General features: G+C 42.9%; 1 protein-coding gene across 10 annotated transcripts in view; it reads left to right on the forward strand.

Moving 5' to 3' along the window:
* Window positions 1-20378, forward strand: part of LOC308614814 (A-kinase anchor protein 13-like) — a 360148-nt gene that overhangs the window by 320086 nt on the left and 19684 nt on the right. For 7 of the 10 annotated variants that reach the window (XM_081229549.1, XM_081229552.1, XM_081229554.1 and 4 more), the window contains 7 exons: window positions 3591-3726; window positions 5139-5251; window positions 5833-5985; window positions 13466-13716; window positions 16026-16151; window positions 16268-16385; window positions 17275-17523. In XM_081229549.1, the coding sequence (XP_081085675.1) occupies window positions 3591-3726; window positions 5139-5251; window positions 5833-5985; window positions 13466-13716; window positions 16026-16151; window positions 16268-16385; window positions 17275-17523 (1146 nt within the window). The remainder of the gene's footprint in view (window positions 1-3590; window positions 3727-5138; window positions 5252-5832; window positions 5986-13465; window positions 13717-16025; window positions 16152-16267; window positions 16386-17274; window positions 17524-20378) is intronic. The other 3 variants (XM_081229551.1, XM_081229553.1, XM_081229556.1) reach the window with 3 other exon arrangements.

The following is a 20378-nucleotide window of genomic DNA, read 5'->3' on the forward strand; positions in this document are numbered from 1 at the left end:
TCATGATTCCTTTTCGCCTCTCTGGTTCAGGACTTACCCATACTTCTGTAGTATTTACTTGTTATTCTTAAGCAAGATTTGAATACCTATTTTGAATACTTAGAGAAGGCTGCAGTTTCATTGACCAAAAGCTTACCATTCTACCATCAAACTCTCTGGAAGGTTCTAGAATAGTGTGTGTCTTCGCTTAAAAGGCAGCACCTTAGCCCTGTGTGTCTTGAAATTTCTCTTGCGTGAGTCGACAGTGAAACTCGCTTTTAGCAGCGTTACAGTTGCATCAGATGAGATCTTGCTTATAAACTTCTTGACAAACTGTGGAGTTATGAAAATCTTTTTTTCCCCAAGGACTTCAGTGGTACACAAATTGGGTAAATCACACCTCTCCCATTCACATCAACCTGTCTTCTCCAGTCTGTGCAAAGCTTCACTTTGGTTTTACTTAATATTTTCCCCATTTCATTCTTCATTCCCTGTCTCATTCCTTTCCCCTCCTCAGCACGCACTGCAGTATATTTAATGTAAACCTCTCTAATCTGCTGTATCTTTAGACATATGTGTACCTCTGGAAATATCTCTTATGATTTTGTGCGTTAAATTAGATGATATGACTTGCTTATCCATTCTGCTGGGGTTTTTTCCACTCAATATGGTTTTGAGATCTATGCGTGTTACTATATGTAAGCTATTGTCTCAGATCGCTGCATGGTGTTCTTTCATAAATATATACCACATTTTAATTATCAGTTCCCCCAAAGACGGTTGTCTGAGTTGTTTCCAACTCCTGTCATAAAGATGCAGTAATGAATATCACCTAAATTTGCTCTATGGGAGCCCATGTGAAACTTACCCTCAGGCCGTGTTTTTCAAAGGGTAGATCCTGGATCAATTAGAAGTGCCAATTCTTGGGCCCTACCCAGACCTACTACGTCAGAGATTCCAGAGGCGGAGCCCAGTGATCTGTGTTTGAGTAGATGCTCCAGGTGACGGTGATGCACACACTCGAGCTTGAGGACCACTGCTTTGTGCCCGACTGCTCTGAGTGCTTCCAGATGGCCCCAGAATGGCTGTAGAGACTGTGCCACCAGGATGGTGTGGAGTCTCTTTAGACAGAAGTCCAATTGCCCATCTTTGCATGTGGATTCCTAGAAGAAAAGTTGTGCCTGAGTGTCACCCACTTTAACCAATGATCCAACCCATTCCAACACCTTTCACAAGTCTAATCTTCCTTAAACTTTTGTTCTGTGACATTATCCCTTATTTCAGAAACCTTTTTTTTCCTTTCAAATCAGATAAAATAGCGTTTTTCCAAAAAATACCTATTATATCTGACCCCCACATGTATTCTTATTCCTGTTTTACTCGTTTTATTCCTGAGGTAACGTAGCGGTAAGAGTACAGATTGTGGATTCAAGTTGGATGGGTCTGAGTCCCAGCATCCCACTTAACAGCCGCATAACCTCGGACGTTTACTAAATCCCCTGTACCTCATTTTCCTCCTCTGTGAAAGGATGGTAATAGTATCAGCAGGTGGTCATCAGGTTTAAGTGAGATCACACCAGTGAAGTACTTGGTGAGAGGCCTCCTTCAGTGTTTGCTTTCAGCACTACCATCACCATCACAAATAAGGATGCTGAGGCTCAGAGAGTAGTTAGCAACTTCCCTGAGTGGAGTGGATTGGTTTCAACAAGGGAAAGTTGTTGTTTTCACCCCCCTATGCTGCCTTTTAGATGCAGGTTGTTCTTGATAATGTTCAGGGCTCTGCATGACATGACTTCGTTCTGCTTCTCCAGCCGTTTCACTGATCCCTTATATACGCCCCTCTACTTACTTCCTCTTCTGCTTGTTTTCTCCCTTTCACATTAATAGAGTGTTTCTGCCTTCCTTCATGTAGTTCTCCTCATCAGAATGTCCTCTCTTTCTGTTGACTTACCCACATCCTACTGTTCTTCAAGAACCGGTGTTTCTTCCTCTATCAGATTTTATCTGCTCAGCAGCTTCCCTTCTGAGACACTGAGGATGTGCTCCAGGCTCTTGAACACTTGAGCATGTTCTCTTCCCTGCCAGTTGCCCTTCTTCCCTGTTGGTGTGGGACCCACATCTCCCAGTTTCCTGTGTGCTTCCTGCAGGAAGGGTCTGGTTGTGTTATAGGGTAGCATGTTTCTGGTGTTTATTATATCACCTTCTTCTAAACAGAATTTGAATTGGAAATGGTTTTATTAATTTTATTAAGTCAGAAACATCCTGTAATACTGTGAAGCCATAACAGCTGCCCCAGTCTTATTTCCTTCAGCTCCTGATGCTCCTGGGGATGGACAGGTAATGCAGCAGTTTAGTTAGCTACCAAGGAAAAATAATTTGCTACCCAGATGGCAGTGTGACTACTTTAGCATGAAATTAGAGCTCCAGTTTCCTCTTTGGTCAAGTTCAAGAGAAGTATGCAGTATGAGGACAAATTAGCTATGTGACCTCAAACACATGTTGCATTTTCCTCATCTGTACATTAAAGGAATTGGTCAAAACCTGTGTTCTCAGACATTGTACAGAAGAATCACTTGGGGAGCTGGTAAATGTGTAGGCTCCCAGGTCCCACCCGCACAGAACAAGGAGGGCTGGGAATTTGCATATCTCACCAGCCCCTGACACATTTCTTGGTAGGTCCTCCCAAAGAACACCAGCCTCATTTATCTCTGAGGCTCCTTTTATCCTTAAAATTCTCTCGGTCTCCTTTTCTCTTACTTTGAATTAGTTTAAATTTTTAAATATATGATTCTTTATCCTCATTGCCGTCACACCCCACAGGTAAACCACTTTTCTTAGTTTTATATTTACCTTCCTTAAGTTTCTTTATCAAAATAAAGCAAATACCAATTTGGATTATTAATTATGTTTTTAAAACATAAAAGGTGGTCTATTGCGCACTTTATTCTGCACCTTGATTTTTTTTTTTTTTTTTTTTTTGCGGTACATGGGCCTCTCCCTGTTGTGGCCTCTCCTGTTGCGGAGCACAGGCTCCGGACGCACAGGCTCAGCGGCCACGGCTCACAGGCCCAGCCGCTTCACGGCATGTGGGATCTTCCCTGACCGGGGCACGAACCCACGTCCCACGCGTCGGCAGGCGGACTCTCAACCACTGCGCCACCAGGGAAGCCCTGCACCTTGATTTTTCCCCCCTTAATATGTTATCTGCAGATCTGTGTCAGTTCATGGAGAGTGTCCTCATTTTTTTTTAAAGCTTCATAGTATTCACATGTAGGCTGTACCATGATTGATTAACTGATCTTCTTTTGATACTCATTTTGCTTTTACCAAACTTTGCATTGAATAACTTTGGACATATGTCATTTCAAATATAAACAAGTAAATCTTGTAGAATAAACATATCCTAAATGGAATTACTGGATCAAAGATAGGTATTTACAGTTTCAACAGCTATTGCCAAGTTGTCTTCCATAGAGTTTTTGTACCTATTTATACTCCCAGGGTAAATCTCTTTTAAAGCAGTTTGCTTCTATTTGGCATTCATCAGTTGAGTCAGTGCTGGTGGGCATGTGTCGGTGATACTTCATTTGTTGTCCTTTCATTCTTTACAGCCTCCCAGCCCAAGGAGCGCCCTCGTTCCGCAGTCCTCCTGGCTGATGAAACCACTGCCGCCCCCATGTTTGCTAACAGACGGTCCCAGCAGAGTGTGTCGCTCTCCAAAAGTGTCTCCATTCAGAACATTGCTGGGTGAGTGGGGATGTAAAGCTAACACAGTTGACATCTAGGTGACAGAGCATAATAATTTATACCATTTGACAAAAAGATTGTTTTAGAAAGAAATGTATAACGTAATGGGTTAGTGCTACAGCTGAGTGGGGTGAGGATTACACTTTGATGCACCATCACGATCGCCATTTTGTAGCAAGGATCCCCTTTAAACACTATTTTTAGGCCAGTTGTCCTCTGCTTTTATACATGATCAGCCCTTCTTTTAAAGAACCTGCCTTCTAAAAGGATGATTTTCAGATCAAAATAAGAAGTGGGAATAGAAAAAAAGATTTAATTCTGAATGTTTGGTTTCAATCACTTGTATTTTCATATGTCACACTTTTCTGTTGGTCAGATGAACCTGGGGGGAAGGGGTAACTGTGTTTTGTTTCGCTTTTTTTTTTTTTTTTTAAACTTGCCTCTTGACTCTTAAGTCATGGGAGTGAATAATGGGCCGGGTACTACAGTAGGTTCCCCATCCCTCATCTGCACTGAGTTCCTTTTATGGTCCCTCCAGAAGTTGCTGTGGCCCCTGATTGTTCAGGCCTCGGCTGTCTGTGATTAGCACGGGGCCAATTATGATGTTGCTGGCTGTTTGGGGTAAGATGCCTGCCTTCCCATCCAGTAAAGAAGTCATCTCAAATGTAGGACTCAAAACATCTCTTGCAGCTCTCTTAACCTAGGCTGGAGGAAAATTCCCAACTGAAGGATGCAAATCTCCTTTTGTCTGTGTTTCCTAACCTCTGTGCTGGCTAATGTTTCCTCCTCATTAAAAACAAAGTTTCAGGGATTTTTATATCGTTTTGTTTTTCTATTGTAATTAACCAAAGGCTTTCTTTTCCAAGTTCTCATGTTATCCAAATGAGTTTATATTATGACTTTTAAAAGTTGACCTTTAAATAAAATTTAGTTTTAAATGACTCTGGCTTACTTTTGTGTTATACCACAAACATCTACTGGGTACCTAATGTGCTAGCTGGTGAGTTGGGCTCAAGAAAAGTTGGAAGAATATGGTTTAATATAAGTGCTTGGTCTATAGTTATTTAGGGAACACAGGGAAAAAGTGTAGTGGTTAGACATGAGTTTCAAACAGAAAAATTTCTTATATAATGTGTATGCAGTTTGAAGGAAGAGCATTCTCCTTGCTACCTATCATTAAAAAAAAATCCAAGGCTCAAAAAGTTCATGCTTGCAGTGATGTTAAGTGCCTCCAACCTTCCTTAATAGTTTGTGTTGCATATTGCTGGGTACCTGACCTAAGTAATTTGTCTTCCATCATTGTAGTACTTGCAGCCAGCTGTCACTTTGTAGTTTTTCAGATCTTCACTTAAGACTGGAAACTATGGCTTCTCAGAATGTATCTGACGGTATGTGTTTCCTTTTGCCCCCAGAGTTGGCAATGATGAGAACATATCAAACACATGGAAATTCCTGTCTCATTCAACAGACTCACTAAATAAAATCAGCAAGGTCAATGAGTCAACAGAGTCCCTTACTGATGAGGGTAAGCAGAAATCATGGCATGTATTGTGTGTGTCTGCAGAGACTTTGTGCCATCTCCTAGAATGCAAGCACTAACGCATCTCCTGCCTTTTCCTTACTCCTGTGAAACTTCTCTGAACTGTCTGTAAAGCATCACATGCTTTATAATGCGTTGGTAAACCCACTTACCCTGTTGTTAGATGGTTGTCCACTGAAGGATGTCATTGATTTTAATGTGGTCAGATTATGGTACAAACGCTTCTCCTTCCCCTAGACTTTCGTACACGTTCAGTTCTAGCTCTTTTGGCACAGCTGTAAGCCTACTCTCTTAAACAAGTCAAGTCACCAGGACCCTGATCATGTCTTAATCACCTTTGATTTATGTGATGGTTATCACCCTTAACTGAAGTCTTGAACATAGAGTATGTCACTCTGGAACAGAAAATGATCTTTTCTAATAGAATATATATTCTATGAACATCCCTGTATTAGTGTAGAGTGTTTATGTCTCATGAAATTATCACCATGAGGAACGTCCAGCAGAGGTTTTTTTTAGAGGTCACAGATGCAGGATTCTGATATTGATTTTTTTTGTATTTTGAGGAGTAGGTACAGACATGAATGAAGGGCAGCTAATGGGAGACTTTGAGATTGAGTCCAAACAGCTGGAAGCAGAGTCCTGGAGTCAGATAGTGGACAGCAAGTTTCTGAAACAGCAAAAGAAAGATGTGGTCAAACGGCAAGAAGTGATTTATGGTGAGATTCTTCATGTGCTCTGCTAATATTTGATGTGCATTGTCTGGCATTGTTTATTAGGGGATTTATTGGGCTATGTCAAATCAATTTTCAAGTATGTAGCATCTCAAAGATTTTCTTTTGAAAACTTTGAGGTATAGAGACATCTTATTTCTATCCTTTACTCTCTCTGTAAAATTATATTTTTTCTTTATTTTTTTTACATCTTTATTGGAGTATAATTGCTTAACAATGGTGTGTTAGTTTCTGCTTTATAACAAAATGAATCAGTTATACATATACATATGTTCCCATATCCCCTGCCTCTTGCGTCTCCCTCCCACCCTCCCTATCCCACCCCTCCAGGCGGTCACAAAGCACCGAGCTGATCTCCCTGTGCTATGCGGCTGCTTCCCACTAGCTATCTACCTTACGTTTGGTAGTGTATATATGTCCATGCCTCTCTTTCGCTTTGTCACAGCTTACCCTTCCCCCTTCCCATATTCTCAAGTCCATTCTCTAGTAGGTCTGTATCTTTATTCCTGTCTTAACCCTAGGTTTTTCATGACATTTTTTTTCTTCTTAAATTCCATATATATGTGTTAGCATATGGTATTTGTCTTTCTCTTTCTGACTTATTTCACTCTGTATGACAGACTCTAGGTCTATCCACCTCATTACAAATAGCTCAGTTTCGTTTCTTTTTATGGCTGAGTAATATTCCATTGTATATATGTGCCACATCTTTTTTATCCATTCATCCAATGAGGGACACTTAAGTTGTTTCCATCTCCAGGCCATTGTAAGTAGAGCTGCTATGAACATTTTGGTACATGACTCTTTTTGAATTATGGTTTTCTCAGGGTATATGCCCAGTAGTGGGATTGCTGGGTCATACGGTAGTTCTATTTGTAGTTTTTTAAGGAACCTCCATACCGTTCTCCATAGTGGCTGTACCAATTCACATTCCCACCAGCAGTGCAAGAGTGTTCCCTTTTTTCCACACCCTCTCCAGCATTTATTGTTTCTAGATTTTTTGATGATGTCCATTCTGACTGGTGTGAGATGATATCTCATTGTAGTTTTGATTTGCGTTTCTCTAATGATTAAAGATGTTGAGCATTCTTTCATGTGTGTGTTGACAGTCTGTATATCTTATGTGGAGAAATGTCTATTTAGGTCTTCTGCCCATTTTTGGATTGGGTTGTTTGTTTTTTTGTTATTGAGCTGCATGAGCTGCTTATAAATTTTGGAGATTAATCCTTTGTCAGTTGCTTCATTTGCAAATGTTTTCTCCCATTCTGAGGGTTGTCTTTTGGTCTTGTTTATGGTTTCCTTTGCTGTGCAAAAGCTTTTAAGTTTCATTAAGTCCCATGTGTTTATTTTTGTCTTTATTTCCATTTCTCTAGGAGGTGGGTCAAAAAGGATCTTGCTGTGATTTATGTCATAGGGTGTTCTGCCTGTTTTCCTCTAACAGTTTGGTAGTTTCTGGCCTTACATTTAGGTCTTTAATCCATTTTGAGCTCATTTTTGTGTATGGTGTTAGGGAGTGATCTAATCTCATACTTTTACATGTCCCTGTCCAGTTTTCCCAGCACCACTTATTGAAGAGGCTGTCCTTTCTCCACTGTACATTCCTGCCTCCTTTATCAAAGATAAGGTGACCATATGTGCGTGGGTTTATCTCTGGGCTTTCTATCCTGTTCCATTGATGTATCTTTCTGTTTTTGTGCCAGTACCATACTGTCTTGCTTACTGTAGCTTTGTAGTATAGTCTGAAGTCAGGGAGCCTGATTCTTCCAGCTCCATTTTTCGTTCTCAAGATTGCTTTGGCTATTCAGGGTCTTTTGTGTTTCCATACAAATTGTGAAATTTTTTGTTCTAGTTCTGTGAAAAATGTCAGTGGTAGTTTGATAGGGATTGCATTGAATCTGTAGATTGCTTTGGGTAATAGAGTCATTTTCACAATATTGATTCTTCCAATCCAAGAACATGGTATATCTCTCCATCTATTTGTATCATCTTTAATTTCTTTCATCAGTGTCTTATAATTTTCTGCATACAGGTCTTTTGTCTCCTTAGGTAGGTTTATTCCTAGATATTTTATTCTTTTTGTTGCAGTGGTAAATGGGAGTGTTTTCTTGATTTCACTTTCAGATTTTTCACCATTAGTATATAGGAATGCCAGAGATTTCTGTACATTAATTTTGTATCCTGCTACTTTACCAGATTCATTGATTAGCTCTAGTAGTTTTCTGGTAGCATCTTTAGGATTCTCTATGTATAGTATCATGTCATCTGCAAACAGTGACAGTTTTACTTCTTCTTTTCCAGTTTGTATTCTTTTTATTTCTTTTTTTTTTCTGATTGCTATGGCTAGGACTTCCAAAACTATGTTGAATAATAGTGGTGAGAATTGACATCCTTGTCTTGTTCCTGATCTTAGAGGAAATGCTTTCGGTTTTTCACCATTGAGAATGATGTTAGCTGTGGGTTTGTCATATATTGCCTTTATTATGTTGAGGAAAGTTCCCTCTGTGCCTACTTTCTGCAGGGTTTTTATCATAAATGGGTGTTGAATTTTGTCGAAAGCTTTCTCTGCATCTATTGAGATTATCATATGGTTTTTCTCCTTCGGTTTGTTAATATGGTGTATCACGTTGATTGATTTGCATATACTGAAGAATCCTTGCATTCCTGGAATAAACCCCACTTGATCATGGTGTATGATCCTTTTAATGTGCTGTTGGATTCTGTGTGCTAGTATTTTGTTGAGGATTTTTGCATCTATGTTCATCAGTGATATTGCCCTGTAGTTTTCGTTCTTTGTGACATCCTTGCCTGGTTTTGGTATCAAGGTGATGGTGGCCTCGTAGAATGAGTTTGTGAGTGTTCATCCCTCTGCTATATTTTGGAATAGTTTGAGAAGGATTGGTGTTAGCTCTTCTGTAACTGTTTGATAGAATTCGCCTGTGAAGCCATCTGGTCCTGGGCTTTTGTTTGTTGGAAGATTTTTAATCAGAGTTTTAATTTCAGTGCTTGTGATTGGTCTGTTCATATTTTCTATTTCTTCCTGATTCAGTCTTGGCAGGTTGTGCATTTCTAAGAATTTGTCCATTTCTTCCAGGTTGTCCATTTTATTGGCATAGAGTTGCTTGTAATAATCTCTCATGATCTTTTGTATTTCTGCAGTGTCAATTGTTACTTCTCCTTTTTCATTTCTAATTCTATTGATTTGAGTCTTCTCCCTTTTCTTCTTGATGAGTCTGGCTAGTGGTTTATCAATTCTTTTTATCTTCTCAAAGAACCAGCTTATAGTTTTATTGATCTTTGCTATCGTTTTCTTCATTTCTTTTTCATTTATTTCTGATCTGATTTTTATGATTTCTTTCCTTCTGCTAACTTTGGGATGTTTTTGTTCTTCTTTCTCTAATTGCTTTAGGTGCAAGGTTAGGTTGTTTATTCGAGATGTTTCCTATTTCTCAAGGTGGGATTGTATTGCTATAAACTTCCCTCTTCTGAACTGGTTTTGCTGCATCCCGTAGGTTTTGGGTCATCATGTTTTCATTGTCATTTGTTTCTAGGTATTTTTTAATTTCCTCTTTGATTTCTTCAGTGATCACTTCGTTATTAAGTAGTGTATTGTTTAGCCTCCATGTGTTTGTATTTTTTACAGCTCTTTTCCTGTAATTGATATCTCGTCTCATAGTGTTGTGGTCGGAAAAGATACTTGATACAATTTCAATTTTCTTAAATTTACCAAGGCTTGATTTGTGACCCAAGATATGATCTATCCTGGAGAATGTTCCATGAGCACTTGAGAAAAATGTGTATTCTGTTTTTTTTGGATGGAATGTCCTATAAATATCAATTAAGTCCATCTTGTTTAATGTATCATTTAAAGCTTGTGTTTCCTTATTTATTTTCATTTTGGATGATCTGTCCATTGGTGAAAGTGGGGTGTTATAAAGTCCCCTACTATGAATGTGTTACTGTCAATTTCCCCTTTTATGGCTGTTAGTATTTGCCTTATGTATTGAGGTGCTCCTATGTTGGGTGCATAAATATTTACAATTGTTATATCTTCTTCTTGGATCGATCCCTTGGTTATTATGTAGTGTCCTTCTTTGTCTCTTCTAGTAGTCTTTACTTTAAAGTCTATTTTGTCTGATATGAGAATTGCTACTCCAGCTTTCTTTTGGTTTCCATTTGCATGGAATATCTTTTTCCATCCCCTTACTTTCAGTCTGTATGTGTCTCTAGGTCTGAAGTGGGTCTCTTGTAGACAGCATATATATGGGTCTTGTTTTTGTATCCATTCAGCCAATCTGTGTCTTTTGAATGGAGCATTTAGTCCATTTACATTTAAGGTAATTACCGCTATGTATGTTCCTATTCCCATTTTCTTAATTGTTTTGGGTTTGTTATTGTAGGTCTTTTCCTTCTGTTGTGTTTCTTGCCTGGAGAAGTTCCTTTAGCATTTGTTGTAAAGCTGGCTTGTTGGTGCTGAACTCTCTCAGCTTTTGCTTGTCTGTAAACGTTTTAATTTCTCCATCAAATCTGAATGAGATCCTTGCTGGGTAGAGTAATCTTGGTTGCAGGTTTTTCTCCTTCATCACTTTAAATATGTCCTGCCAGTCCCTTCTGGCTTGCAGAGTTTATGCTGAAAGATCAGCTGTTAACCTTATGGGGATTCCCTTGTGTGTTATTTGTTGTTTTTGCCTTGCTGCTTTTAATATGTTTTCGTTGTATTTAATTTTTGACAGCTTGATTAATATGTGTCTTGGCATATTTCTCCTTGGATTTATTCTGTATGGGACTCTCTGTGCCTCCTGGACTTGATTAACTATTTCTTTTCCCATATTAGGGAAGTTTTCAACTATAATCTCTTCAAATATTTTCTCAGTCCCTTTCTTTTTCTCTTCTTCTTCTGGAACCCCTATAATTCGAATGTTGGTGCGTTTAATGTTGTCCCAGAGGTCTCTGAGACTGTCCTCAGTTCTTTTCATTCTTTTTTCTTTATTCTGCTCTGCAGTAGTTATTTCCACTATTTTATCTTCCACATCACTTATCCATTCTTCTGCCTCAGTTATTCTGCTATTGATCCCATCTAGAGTATTTTTAATTTCATTTATTGTGTTTCTAATCGTTGCTTGATTCATCTTTAGTTCTTCTAGGTCCTTGTTAACTGTTTTTTGCATTTTGTCTATTCTATTTCCAAGATTTTGGATCATCTTTACTATCATTATTCTGAACTCTTTTTCAGGTAGACTGCCTACTTCCTCTTCATTTGTTAGGTCTGGTGGGTTTTTATCTTTCTCCTTCTCCTGCTGTGTGTTTTTCTGTCTTCTCATTTTGCTTATGTTACTGTGTTTGGGGTCTCCTTTTTGCAGGCTGCAGGTTCGTAGTTCCCGTTGTTTCTGGTGTCTGTCCCCAGTGGCTAAGGTTGGTTCAGTGGGTTGTGTAGGCTTCCTGGTGGAGGGGACTAGTGTCTGTGTTCTGGTGCATGAGGCTGGATCTTGTCTTTCTGGTGGACAGGTCCACGTCTGGTGGTGTGTTTTGGGGTGTCTGCGGGCTTTTTATGATTTTAGGCAGCCTCTCTGCTAATGGGTGGGGTTGTGTTCCTGTCTTGCTAGTTGTTTGGCATAGGGTGTCCAGCACTGTAGCTTGCTGGTCGTTGAGTGAAGCTGGGTGCTGGTGTTGGGATGGAGATCTCTGGAAGATTTTCACCGTTTGATATTATGTGGAGCTGGGAAGTCTCTTGTGGACCAATGTCCTGAAGTTGGCTCTCCCACCTCAGAGGCACAGCACTGACTCCTGGCTGCAGCACCAAGAACCTTTCATCCACACGGCTCCTCAATTTGGGATGATTCGTTGTCTATTCATGTATTCCACAGATGCAGGGTACATCAAGTTGATTGTGGAGCTTTAATCCGCTACTTCTGAGGCTGCTGGGAGAGATTTCCCTTTCTCTTCTTTGTTCTCACAGCTCCCGGGTCTCAGCTTTGGATTTGGCCCCGCCTCTGCATGTAGGTCGTCGGAGGGCGTCTGTTCTTCGCTCAGACAGGACAGGGTTAAAGAAGCAGCCGCTTCGGGGACTCTGGCTCACTCCGGCCGCGGGGGAGGGAGGGGCATGGAGTGCGGGGCGAGCCTGCGGCGGCAGAGGCCAGCGTGACGTTGCACCAGCCTGAGACGCGCTGTGCGCTCTCCCAGGGAAGCCGTCCCTGGATCCCGGGACCCGGCAGTGGCGGGCTGCACAGGCTCCCCGGAAGGGGGGCGTGGACAGTGACCTGCGCTTGCACACAGGCCTCTTGGCAGCAGCAGCAGCAGCCCCAGCGTCCCACGCCCGTCTCTGGGTTCTGCGCTTTCAGCCGCGGCTCGCGCCCGTCTCTGGAGCTCCTTTACGCAGCGCTCTTAATCCCCTCTCCTCGCGCACCAGGAAACAAAGAGGGAAGAAAAAGTCTCTTGCCTCTTCGGCAGGTCCAGACTTTTTCCCGGACTCCCTCCCGGCTAGCTGTGGCGCATTAGCCCCTTCAGGCTGTGTTCACGCCGCCACCCCCAGTCCTCTCCCTGCCCTCTGACCGAAGCCCGAGCCTCAGCTCCCAGCCCCGCCCGCCTCGGCAGGTGAGCAGACAAGCCTCTCGGGCTGGTGAGTGCCGGTCGGCACCGATCCTCTGTGCAGAAATCTCTCCACATTGCCTTCCGCACCCCTGTTGCTGTGCTCTTCTCCGCGACTCGGAAGCTTTCCCCCTCCGCCACCCGCAGTCTCCGCCCGCGAAAGGGCTTCCTAGTGTGTGGAAACCTTTCCTCCTTCACGGCTCCCTCCCACTGGTACAGGTCCCGTCCCTATCCTTTTGTCTCTGTTTATTCTTTTTTCTTTTGCCCTACCCAGGTACGTGGGGGAGTTTCTTGCCTTTTGAGGGGTCTGAGGTCTTCTGCCAGCGTTCAGTAGGTGTTCTGTAGGAGTTGTTCCATGTGTAGCTGTATTTCTGGTGTATCTGTGGGGAGGAAGGTGATCTCCGTGTCTTACTCTTCTGCCATCTTCCCCAGAAGTCCCCTATATTCTTTAATTTTATTGGACGTTTTATTTAATATGAGTGCTTATTTATGTGATAGTCCTAAAAAGAGATCTCTTGTGACAGTACAGTTTAATTCCTCAGCTACAGTAGAAACTAGACTAAACACAAGTCATTTCTGGGAAATAGGAACGTAGTAAATTATGAAACGTCTTGAATCCCAATGAAGACCACATTGGAAACCACCACTTAAGAGTGATGGAATCCAGTACACCTGTCAGAAAATAGTGTGAGGTCCTGTCAAAAATCGAGGAATAGGATGAAAACACCTTAGGGAAAAGACAGCTGTTGACTCAGTTTTAAAGTTTAAATTGGGCCGTAAATAGCCTTAAGACAAAATTGGGCTGTTAGTAGCAGCAGACACACTTTGCAGGAGAATCCTCCAGGAGAGCATTCCTGACCACTGACCCTTGTCCCTCCCCCAGAGCTGATGCAGACGGAGTTCCACCACCTCCGCACACTCAAGATCATGAGCGACGTGTACAGCCGTGGCATGACGGCCGACCTGCTCTTCGAGCAGCAGATGGTGGAGAAGCTCTTCCCCTGTTTGGATGAGCTGATCAGTATCCACAGCCAGTTCTTTCAGAGGATCCTGGAGCGGAAGAAGGACTCTCTGGTGGATAAAAGTGAAAAGAACTTTCTCATCAAGAGGATTGGGGATGTGCTTGTGCACCAGGTGAGCAGCGGGTGGGCGCCTGGTGCCTCTCACACGCACTGGGGGCCCCGTAGCCGTGCGTTCACATCCTGGCTGGACTGCTCACGATCTCTGTGCGCTTAGGCAAGTGACTGCAGCTCTCCGACCCTCAGTTTCTTCTTCTGTAATTGAGGACAGTAGATTTTCTCTTTTAATGCTATTTTAAAATTTCAGAGGTAATGTATATATAAAGTACCCAGCATACATGGTAGATACGCAGTAAAAGCCAGTTTTTCTTCCTCAGAGTCTGTACCAACATCAGAGATACTATAGTTTAAGAGATCAAAAAATAGTTTTTGGAAGTCTCAACTTCAACTTGTGCCTCAAATCAAAAGGCTCATTTATCTAAAAACCACCTGAGACTAAAAACTTGACTAAGAAACTAAGAAACTGTAAAATAATTCATAAAATATTTCTTGCTAATATTTTCATCAAGGTATGGTATGGTTTCAATCCTACGTCAAAAGCAATTTAGCTAAAAATTGTTTTGATACTTTCAGGTGTATATGTCATAGGCAGTTTCTAAATGTTTCTTTTTTAAAACATTCTTTTTGAAAGATGAATAACGCTAGTATAACCTTTATAGGCAGAGGGCATCGCATCACATCTGACTAGCTCTTTCTCACCGGCAAGTCTCTGCCTCCTTGTGGAAGCAGAGGCTTACTTGCTGGAACATTTGCCTGAAAATTGGAAATATTGTCCTTTCGTTGTATTCTTGAGTCTGTACCCCTTGCGCTATTAATTCATTGGTGCCTTCATTCATTCATTTTTCATGTATTCACTGGGGATTTACTCAATACCATGTGGAACCACAAAGGTAAATATAGTGTAGACCTCTGCTTCATGGAACTCATGTTCTAGGAGTGAAGGATAGGCATGTCATGAAGTAAATGCAGATGCAGTGTAGTGAATGCGTTCACACTGGTGGTCAGGGCCTCAAAGTGGGCACGGTCAGCTCTGCAAGTGAGGACCCTTCCTCCCCAAACATCCCCCTCCTGTCCTTTTCCATATTTCTCCCTCTGCCCCTCCTCTCCACCCTCAGACCTGCACTGGTACTTCCTCTGACCTTGTAGCTCCTTGTATTTGTGCATGTTCTCTAGTAAGATGTTAGCCCCATGGTGTCCATTTGTTGGTTCTGAGCGCCAGTGCCAGAGTCACCCTTTTAGGGCACTTGCTTTGTGATGGGAGCCGATCACTTAAAAATCTCTCTGCCTCAGCTCCTCTGTTGGTAAAGGGGGAAAGGAAAGGCTACGCTGAACGTTTTTTCAAGTTTTGGGGTAAGGATCAAGTTGTGTTGCCTCCAGAGATTGTTAGTCCAGCGGGAATTGATGCTTAGCACGTGTCTTGTGGACCACATACAGAAACTCAGCGGTTACCCCACAGTGAACGTAGCTTCAGATGAATGGTTGAGATTGCACACGCTTGGGAATGAGGTAAGGGCCATGCAGAATTGTTAGGCCTGCTGGCCTGAGGTAAGTAGGATAAACAGATCCCTAGGTAATGACGGCCGTTTCCGATGTCTTGCTGACTTATCAGGATGACTTCTTTGAGAGTGCTACCTCATGAAAGACTTCTAGTGAGTCTCTCTGTTTTATTACTGTGTTATGACAAATGGGAGTTAAAACACATCTTGCATTTCTTACGTGCACAGTACATAGATATTTCTGTGTTTATTATTTTTTAAATATATGTAACAGCTTTATTGAAATGTAATTCATATGCCATGTGATCCACCCATTTAAAGTGCACAGTTCAGTGGTTTTCAGTATATCCGTGACTCTTGTGCAGCCGTCGCCACGGTCCGTTGTAGAGCATTTTTATCATCGTCACCCCCACCAACTTCCCCAGCCCTAGGCAACCACTGATCTACTTTCTCTGTGGGGTTGCCTATTCTGCACATTTTATATAAATGGAATAAAGCAATATGTTGTCCTTTGTGATTGGCTTTTTTCATTCATACGTTATCCATTTATCCTCTGATGAACACTTGGGTTATTTCCACTCTGGGGCTGTTGTGAATAATGCTGCTGTGAACATTCATATACAGGTTTTTGTGTGGACATATGTTTTTATGTCCAGGAGTGGAATTGCTGGGTCATATGGTAACTCTATATTTAACTTTTTGAGGAACTGCTAAACTGTTTTCTAAAGCTCCTGTACCATTTTAATCTTTCAATCTTTGGAGGGAGCTCTCTTGGGTTTCACAAGTAGACTGGAAACTTTGGACAAAATGGTAATAGGAGTTTAGCACCCTGAGTTATGGCATAACCTCTGTTCTCTTTCCTCTGCAGTTTTCAGGAGAGAACGCAGAACGCTTAAAGAAGACATACGGCAAGTTTTGTGGGCAGCACAACCAGTCTGTAAACTACTTCAAAGACCTCTATACCAAGGATAAGCGTTTTCAGGCCTTTGTGAAGGTATCGATGTGAAACGGTGGGGATTTCCCTGTTGTCCAGAGCCTTGTGTCACTGTCAGTTTTGTCTCGAGCCTTCTCCCTTGGGTAGATCCTGACACTTGGTTTACTTCCTTGCAGAAGAAGATGAGCAGTTCAGTCGTACGGAGGCTTGGAATCCCAGAGTGTATATTGCTTGTAACCCAACGGATCACCAAATACCCGGTTTTGTTCCAAAGAATATTGCAGTGTACCAAAGGTGCGTCTCTCTCTGGACCCAGTCTTGTTTGCCAGTGGACTGTTCCGGTCTGTCCAACAGCACTGGAGACCCCGTAGAAGAACTCTTTTACATCGAGAAGGTCTAAAAGAGAGCCTGTGTTTTATCTTAAAGACAGTTTTCTTGAGTGGAAACATAAAGTGTTATATCAGCAGACTTAGGGTGAATGAGAGCAAGAAGGGAAGGAACCACTTAGTGATCCCAATGAGAGTTCATGACCTAAGCAACTTGTCACTTGTCCCTAGACTGGGAGGTGATTCCACCTACAAGTGCTAGAATCACCGCTGTTTCTCGTTTAATCACTACTTAGTAGTTTCTCTCTCAACTAATCCTGCTCCTGGGCAGTTACATTAAGGATTAGGTAAAACAAAGACGTAAATAAAAAACTCGTTGCTCCTCTCCCTCCCTAAAAATGTTGGGTTCCTTCCACTTTAGAACGTGGCACATAATTGCATGTCATCTGTATCTTTGAAACATCTTATTTGATTTAAACTCTGACAGAGCGAGGGGTAGGCACGTGCCCTTCGACGTGTTGGCTTCGCTCTGCCAGCGTGCCCACAGAGGGAGGACAGTGATGTGGAGCAAGAAGGCAGTGTCCTGGGGCTCCCCTGGTGGTGCAGTGGTTGGGAGTCCACCTGCCAATGCAGGGGACGCGGGTTCGTGCCCCGGTCCGGGAAGATCCCACATGCCGCGGAGCGGCTGGGCCCGTGAGCCATGGCCGCTGAGCCTGCGCGTCCAGAGCCTGTGCTCCGCAACGGGAAAGGCCACAACAGGGAGAGGCCTGCGTACCGCAAAAAAAAAAAGAAAAAAAAAAAGAAGGCAGGGTGCCCCTCCTTCTGCCCAGTAGAGACAGTTATTCTTTCCTTCTCAGACAGTGAAGTGGAACAGGAAGATCTAGCTCAGTCCCTGGGCCTGGTGAAGGGTGTGATTGGAGCTGTGGACAGCAAAGTGGCGAGTTATGAAAAGAAGGTCCGTCTCAATGAAATTTATACAAAGACAGATAGCAAGTCGATCATGAGAATGAAGAGTGGTCAGATGTTTGCCAAGGAGGATCTGAAGCGGAAGAAGCTCGTGCGGGATGGGAGCGTGTTTCTGAAGAGCACAACAGGGAGGTTGAAAGGTGAGGCTCACTCTCGTCAGAGTCTAAGCGTGTGCCAGAGGGCAGCGGGCAGAATCCAGATGTCACCAGGTTGTTCCCAGGGACCCATGTCCAGACATCACACAGGAGCAGCAGGCATTTAACTGATCTTAATCTTGTATCAGAAAAGACTGGTTTGAGATGGCTTACAAAACCATATAGAATACAGTAGGAGAACGAGGAAATGATGCAGTCAGGGGAAATGAAAAAAAAATTTTTTTTTAAAGAACAAAGCAAAGGGTAAGATTCATACAAAAAAACAAGGTGTTAAGGAAGACGTATTTTCCCTATGAAAGAGGGGCAGCACATTTGGGGTCAGGGTCTCTGGCAAAACAATTGCTAGGAGGGAAATACCATCAGGTGCACAATTCATAGATTCTCTGAGATTAAAAATACATCACTCGTTCCTAAGAGATGGCAGAGGAATTTTCAGCTCCTGAGACCTTAGAGAAACGAAAGTTTAACTCACAGCAACTAGATTTATTATTAAACTTTGTTTTCCATCTTTTATCTTTCTCTAAGCAAAAGAGGTCATAAAAGATACTCACTTTCTGTTTTAGTTTTTACCTTTTAAATGATCAGCCCCATCAAGTGAAAGAAGTTAGGAGCTTTGTTCATTCATTTGTACATCTGGTTTGTTTGTTTGTTTGTTTTTAATAATTGTTTTCATCGAACCTGTATCCTCTGGGCCTATATGGTAACTCTAACCTCAGCAGTAGCCTTGAGTATACCCAGCCCACCTCCCTGGCCTCGGTGAGCTGAGCACACAAAGCAGCCGAGTGCCATCAGCCCCGCTGACATAAAACTCAGGTGAGTGAAAATGTGTGCTTCTCTCATCGCCGAGGTATAAGTAATGCTATAGGTAGTTGCTCTGGGAGAATTCCCAGGACTCCTTAGCTAGGGTCTCACCATGCTCAGACCACATAGTAAAGAAATCCCAGGCATTCAGCTGCTCTCAAAGGTGAATGTCGCAGGACACCCTGCATGAGAAGTTGGGCTGAGAATGAAGAGACTTGTAAAGAGGTTCTTGCTCTGCAGTATGATGGTTGCCAGAATAGAGAGGCGTGAACTGAGGACAAGAGGAGGGAGCCAGGCAGAAGGGAGGAGGAAGCGTGGAAGCGTGGAGCTGAAGGGTCTGGCCCGTCAGGAAGGGTGGGTAGTCGGGGTCTCTGGCAGCAGAGTGAGGCAGGAAATACGGCTGAAGAATCGGCCGGGGGCCAGGTTGGGGTGGGTGCGTGCTCCAGACTAGGGAGCTGACAGGGATGCTGGTGATGGGAGTGAGCGAGGAATGGGCTCAGAATGGAGGGTTTGAGCAGGAAAGGGGTGAGTGAGTTAGAGTGTGTGTAGTTCAGCTGCTAGGGGCAGGGTAGAGGACAGCAGGGGTGCAGAGGTACCAGGGACCGAGACGAGGGCGGTCGTTGTCGCAGGGATCCGGGAAGGGCTCCTCCGGGCAGGGTCATCTCAGGGAGAAGAAATACCCCTTCCTGCCACCAGCCAGCTGTGCCTCTCACTGCTCCATGATGAACTTGAACTGTGCGATCCCTGCAACTCCTTCCTTCCAGCCCTGATGCTCTGTGATGTCCTGAGACCACAGTTGAGGGCTCTGGCCTCACCGCCACTGTGAGGCCGTGTCGGAGGTAGCCTGATGGTAGAGAAGTACCTGCCCTCTCTTGTAAGGATGGATTTCCTAGAGTTGCTGCCAGTGCTGTATTTTCTTTACACAGCAGTTTATTTATTCATTCCCGAAATAAAAACTAATAGATTCCAGCTGTTGGAATGATGTTGCGGTCAAAGCAATGGCAGAACGATAGGTTTTCTGGCCTAAAATGTCTCCAGTGGAGATAAGAGTTTGGTGTTTAGTCATTTTCACCCCCAAGTGAAAATGACTTGTGCCAAGAACAGCCAGTCCTGTGTTGGGTAACCCTTGAAAGGGGTAGGATTGTTTTTCTCTGATCTACTGACGCCGTGATCACGTAAACTTCAGGATTCAATAAAGTTGAAACTTATGTTTTAAAGTTCTTTTTTCTCTTTTTTTGGCAGACACCTGAACTATTTAAAAGTAAAGTTAAAAAAAAAAAAACTTGTCAAAACTAATGGTAGTGCATGGAAAATTACTGTGGTCTAGGCTGAAAAACTAGACCACCCTAGGAATCAGACATCCTTGCTTCTGTTTTTCCTCATAGCTTTGCAATGAATTACACAGAGAGGGCACCTCAGTTTTGGCAGTAGTGGTAGAAAAGGCCAAGAGGGTCCTGCCCACCCAGGAGGCGGCTGCATAAATCATCCCGTTGTTTTCCCAGAGATTTGTAGGCTCCCCTTTCCAGAGTGAAGGTGGTACCTGTTAGGTGTCAGTAGACGGCTCACCTCCAGGGAGGTCCCACTTTGTCCTTAAGGGAATAATGGGAAATGTCACTTCATACTCCTAGAGGATTAGAGCAAGAGTTTGTGGCATTCTTTTGATTCCTGGATCCAACTAGAGATGTTAATTTGGCTTTTGTTTTGTCTTAATTGAGAAGAAGAGAAGGCTGTTTCCATGGTGCAGAGGGGTTGAGGTTGACTGTGCTGTGTTGGAGCTGGGAGTGGAGCCACTGTACTCCGTGTACCTGTGACGGCAGCAGGTGTTGTCTAGCCATCCGTGTCCTCTAGGATGTGTGGATGAAGCCTGCCCTTCATTAGACTGAGATATTCTTGTACATCACCTTCTGGCAGCCTTCCTGTCTGCTGTCCCACGCCTTTTTCCCATTACTGTGATCAGAAGTTGAGAAATACTATGACCTGAGTATTATGACCTGTAGAATGTGTTGCTATTTAGCATCTGTTAAAGTCCTTCTTTCCAG

This window comes from Mesoplodon bidens (assembly GCF_964165515.1).
Source record: "Mesoplodon bidens genome assembly, chromosome: 3".
NCBI lineage: Eukaryota > Metazoa > Chordata > Mammalia > Artiodactyla > Ziphiidae > Mesoplodon > Mesoplodon bidens.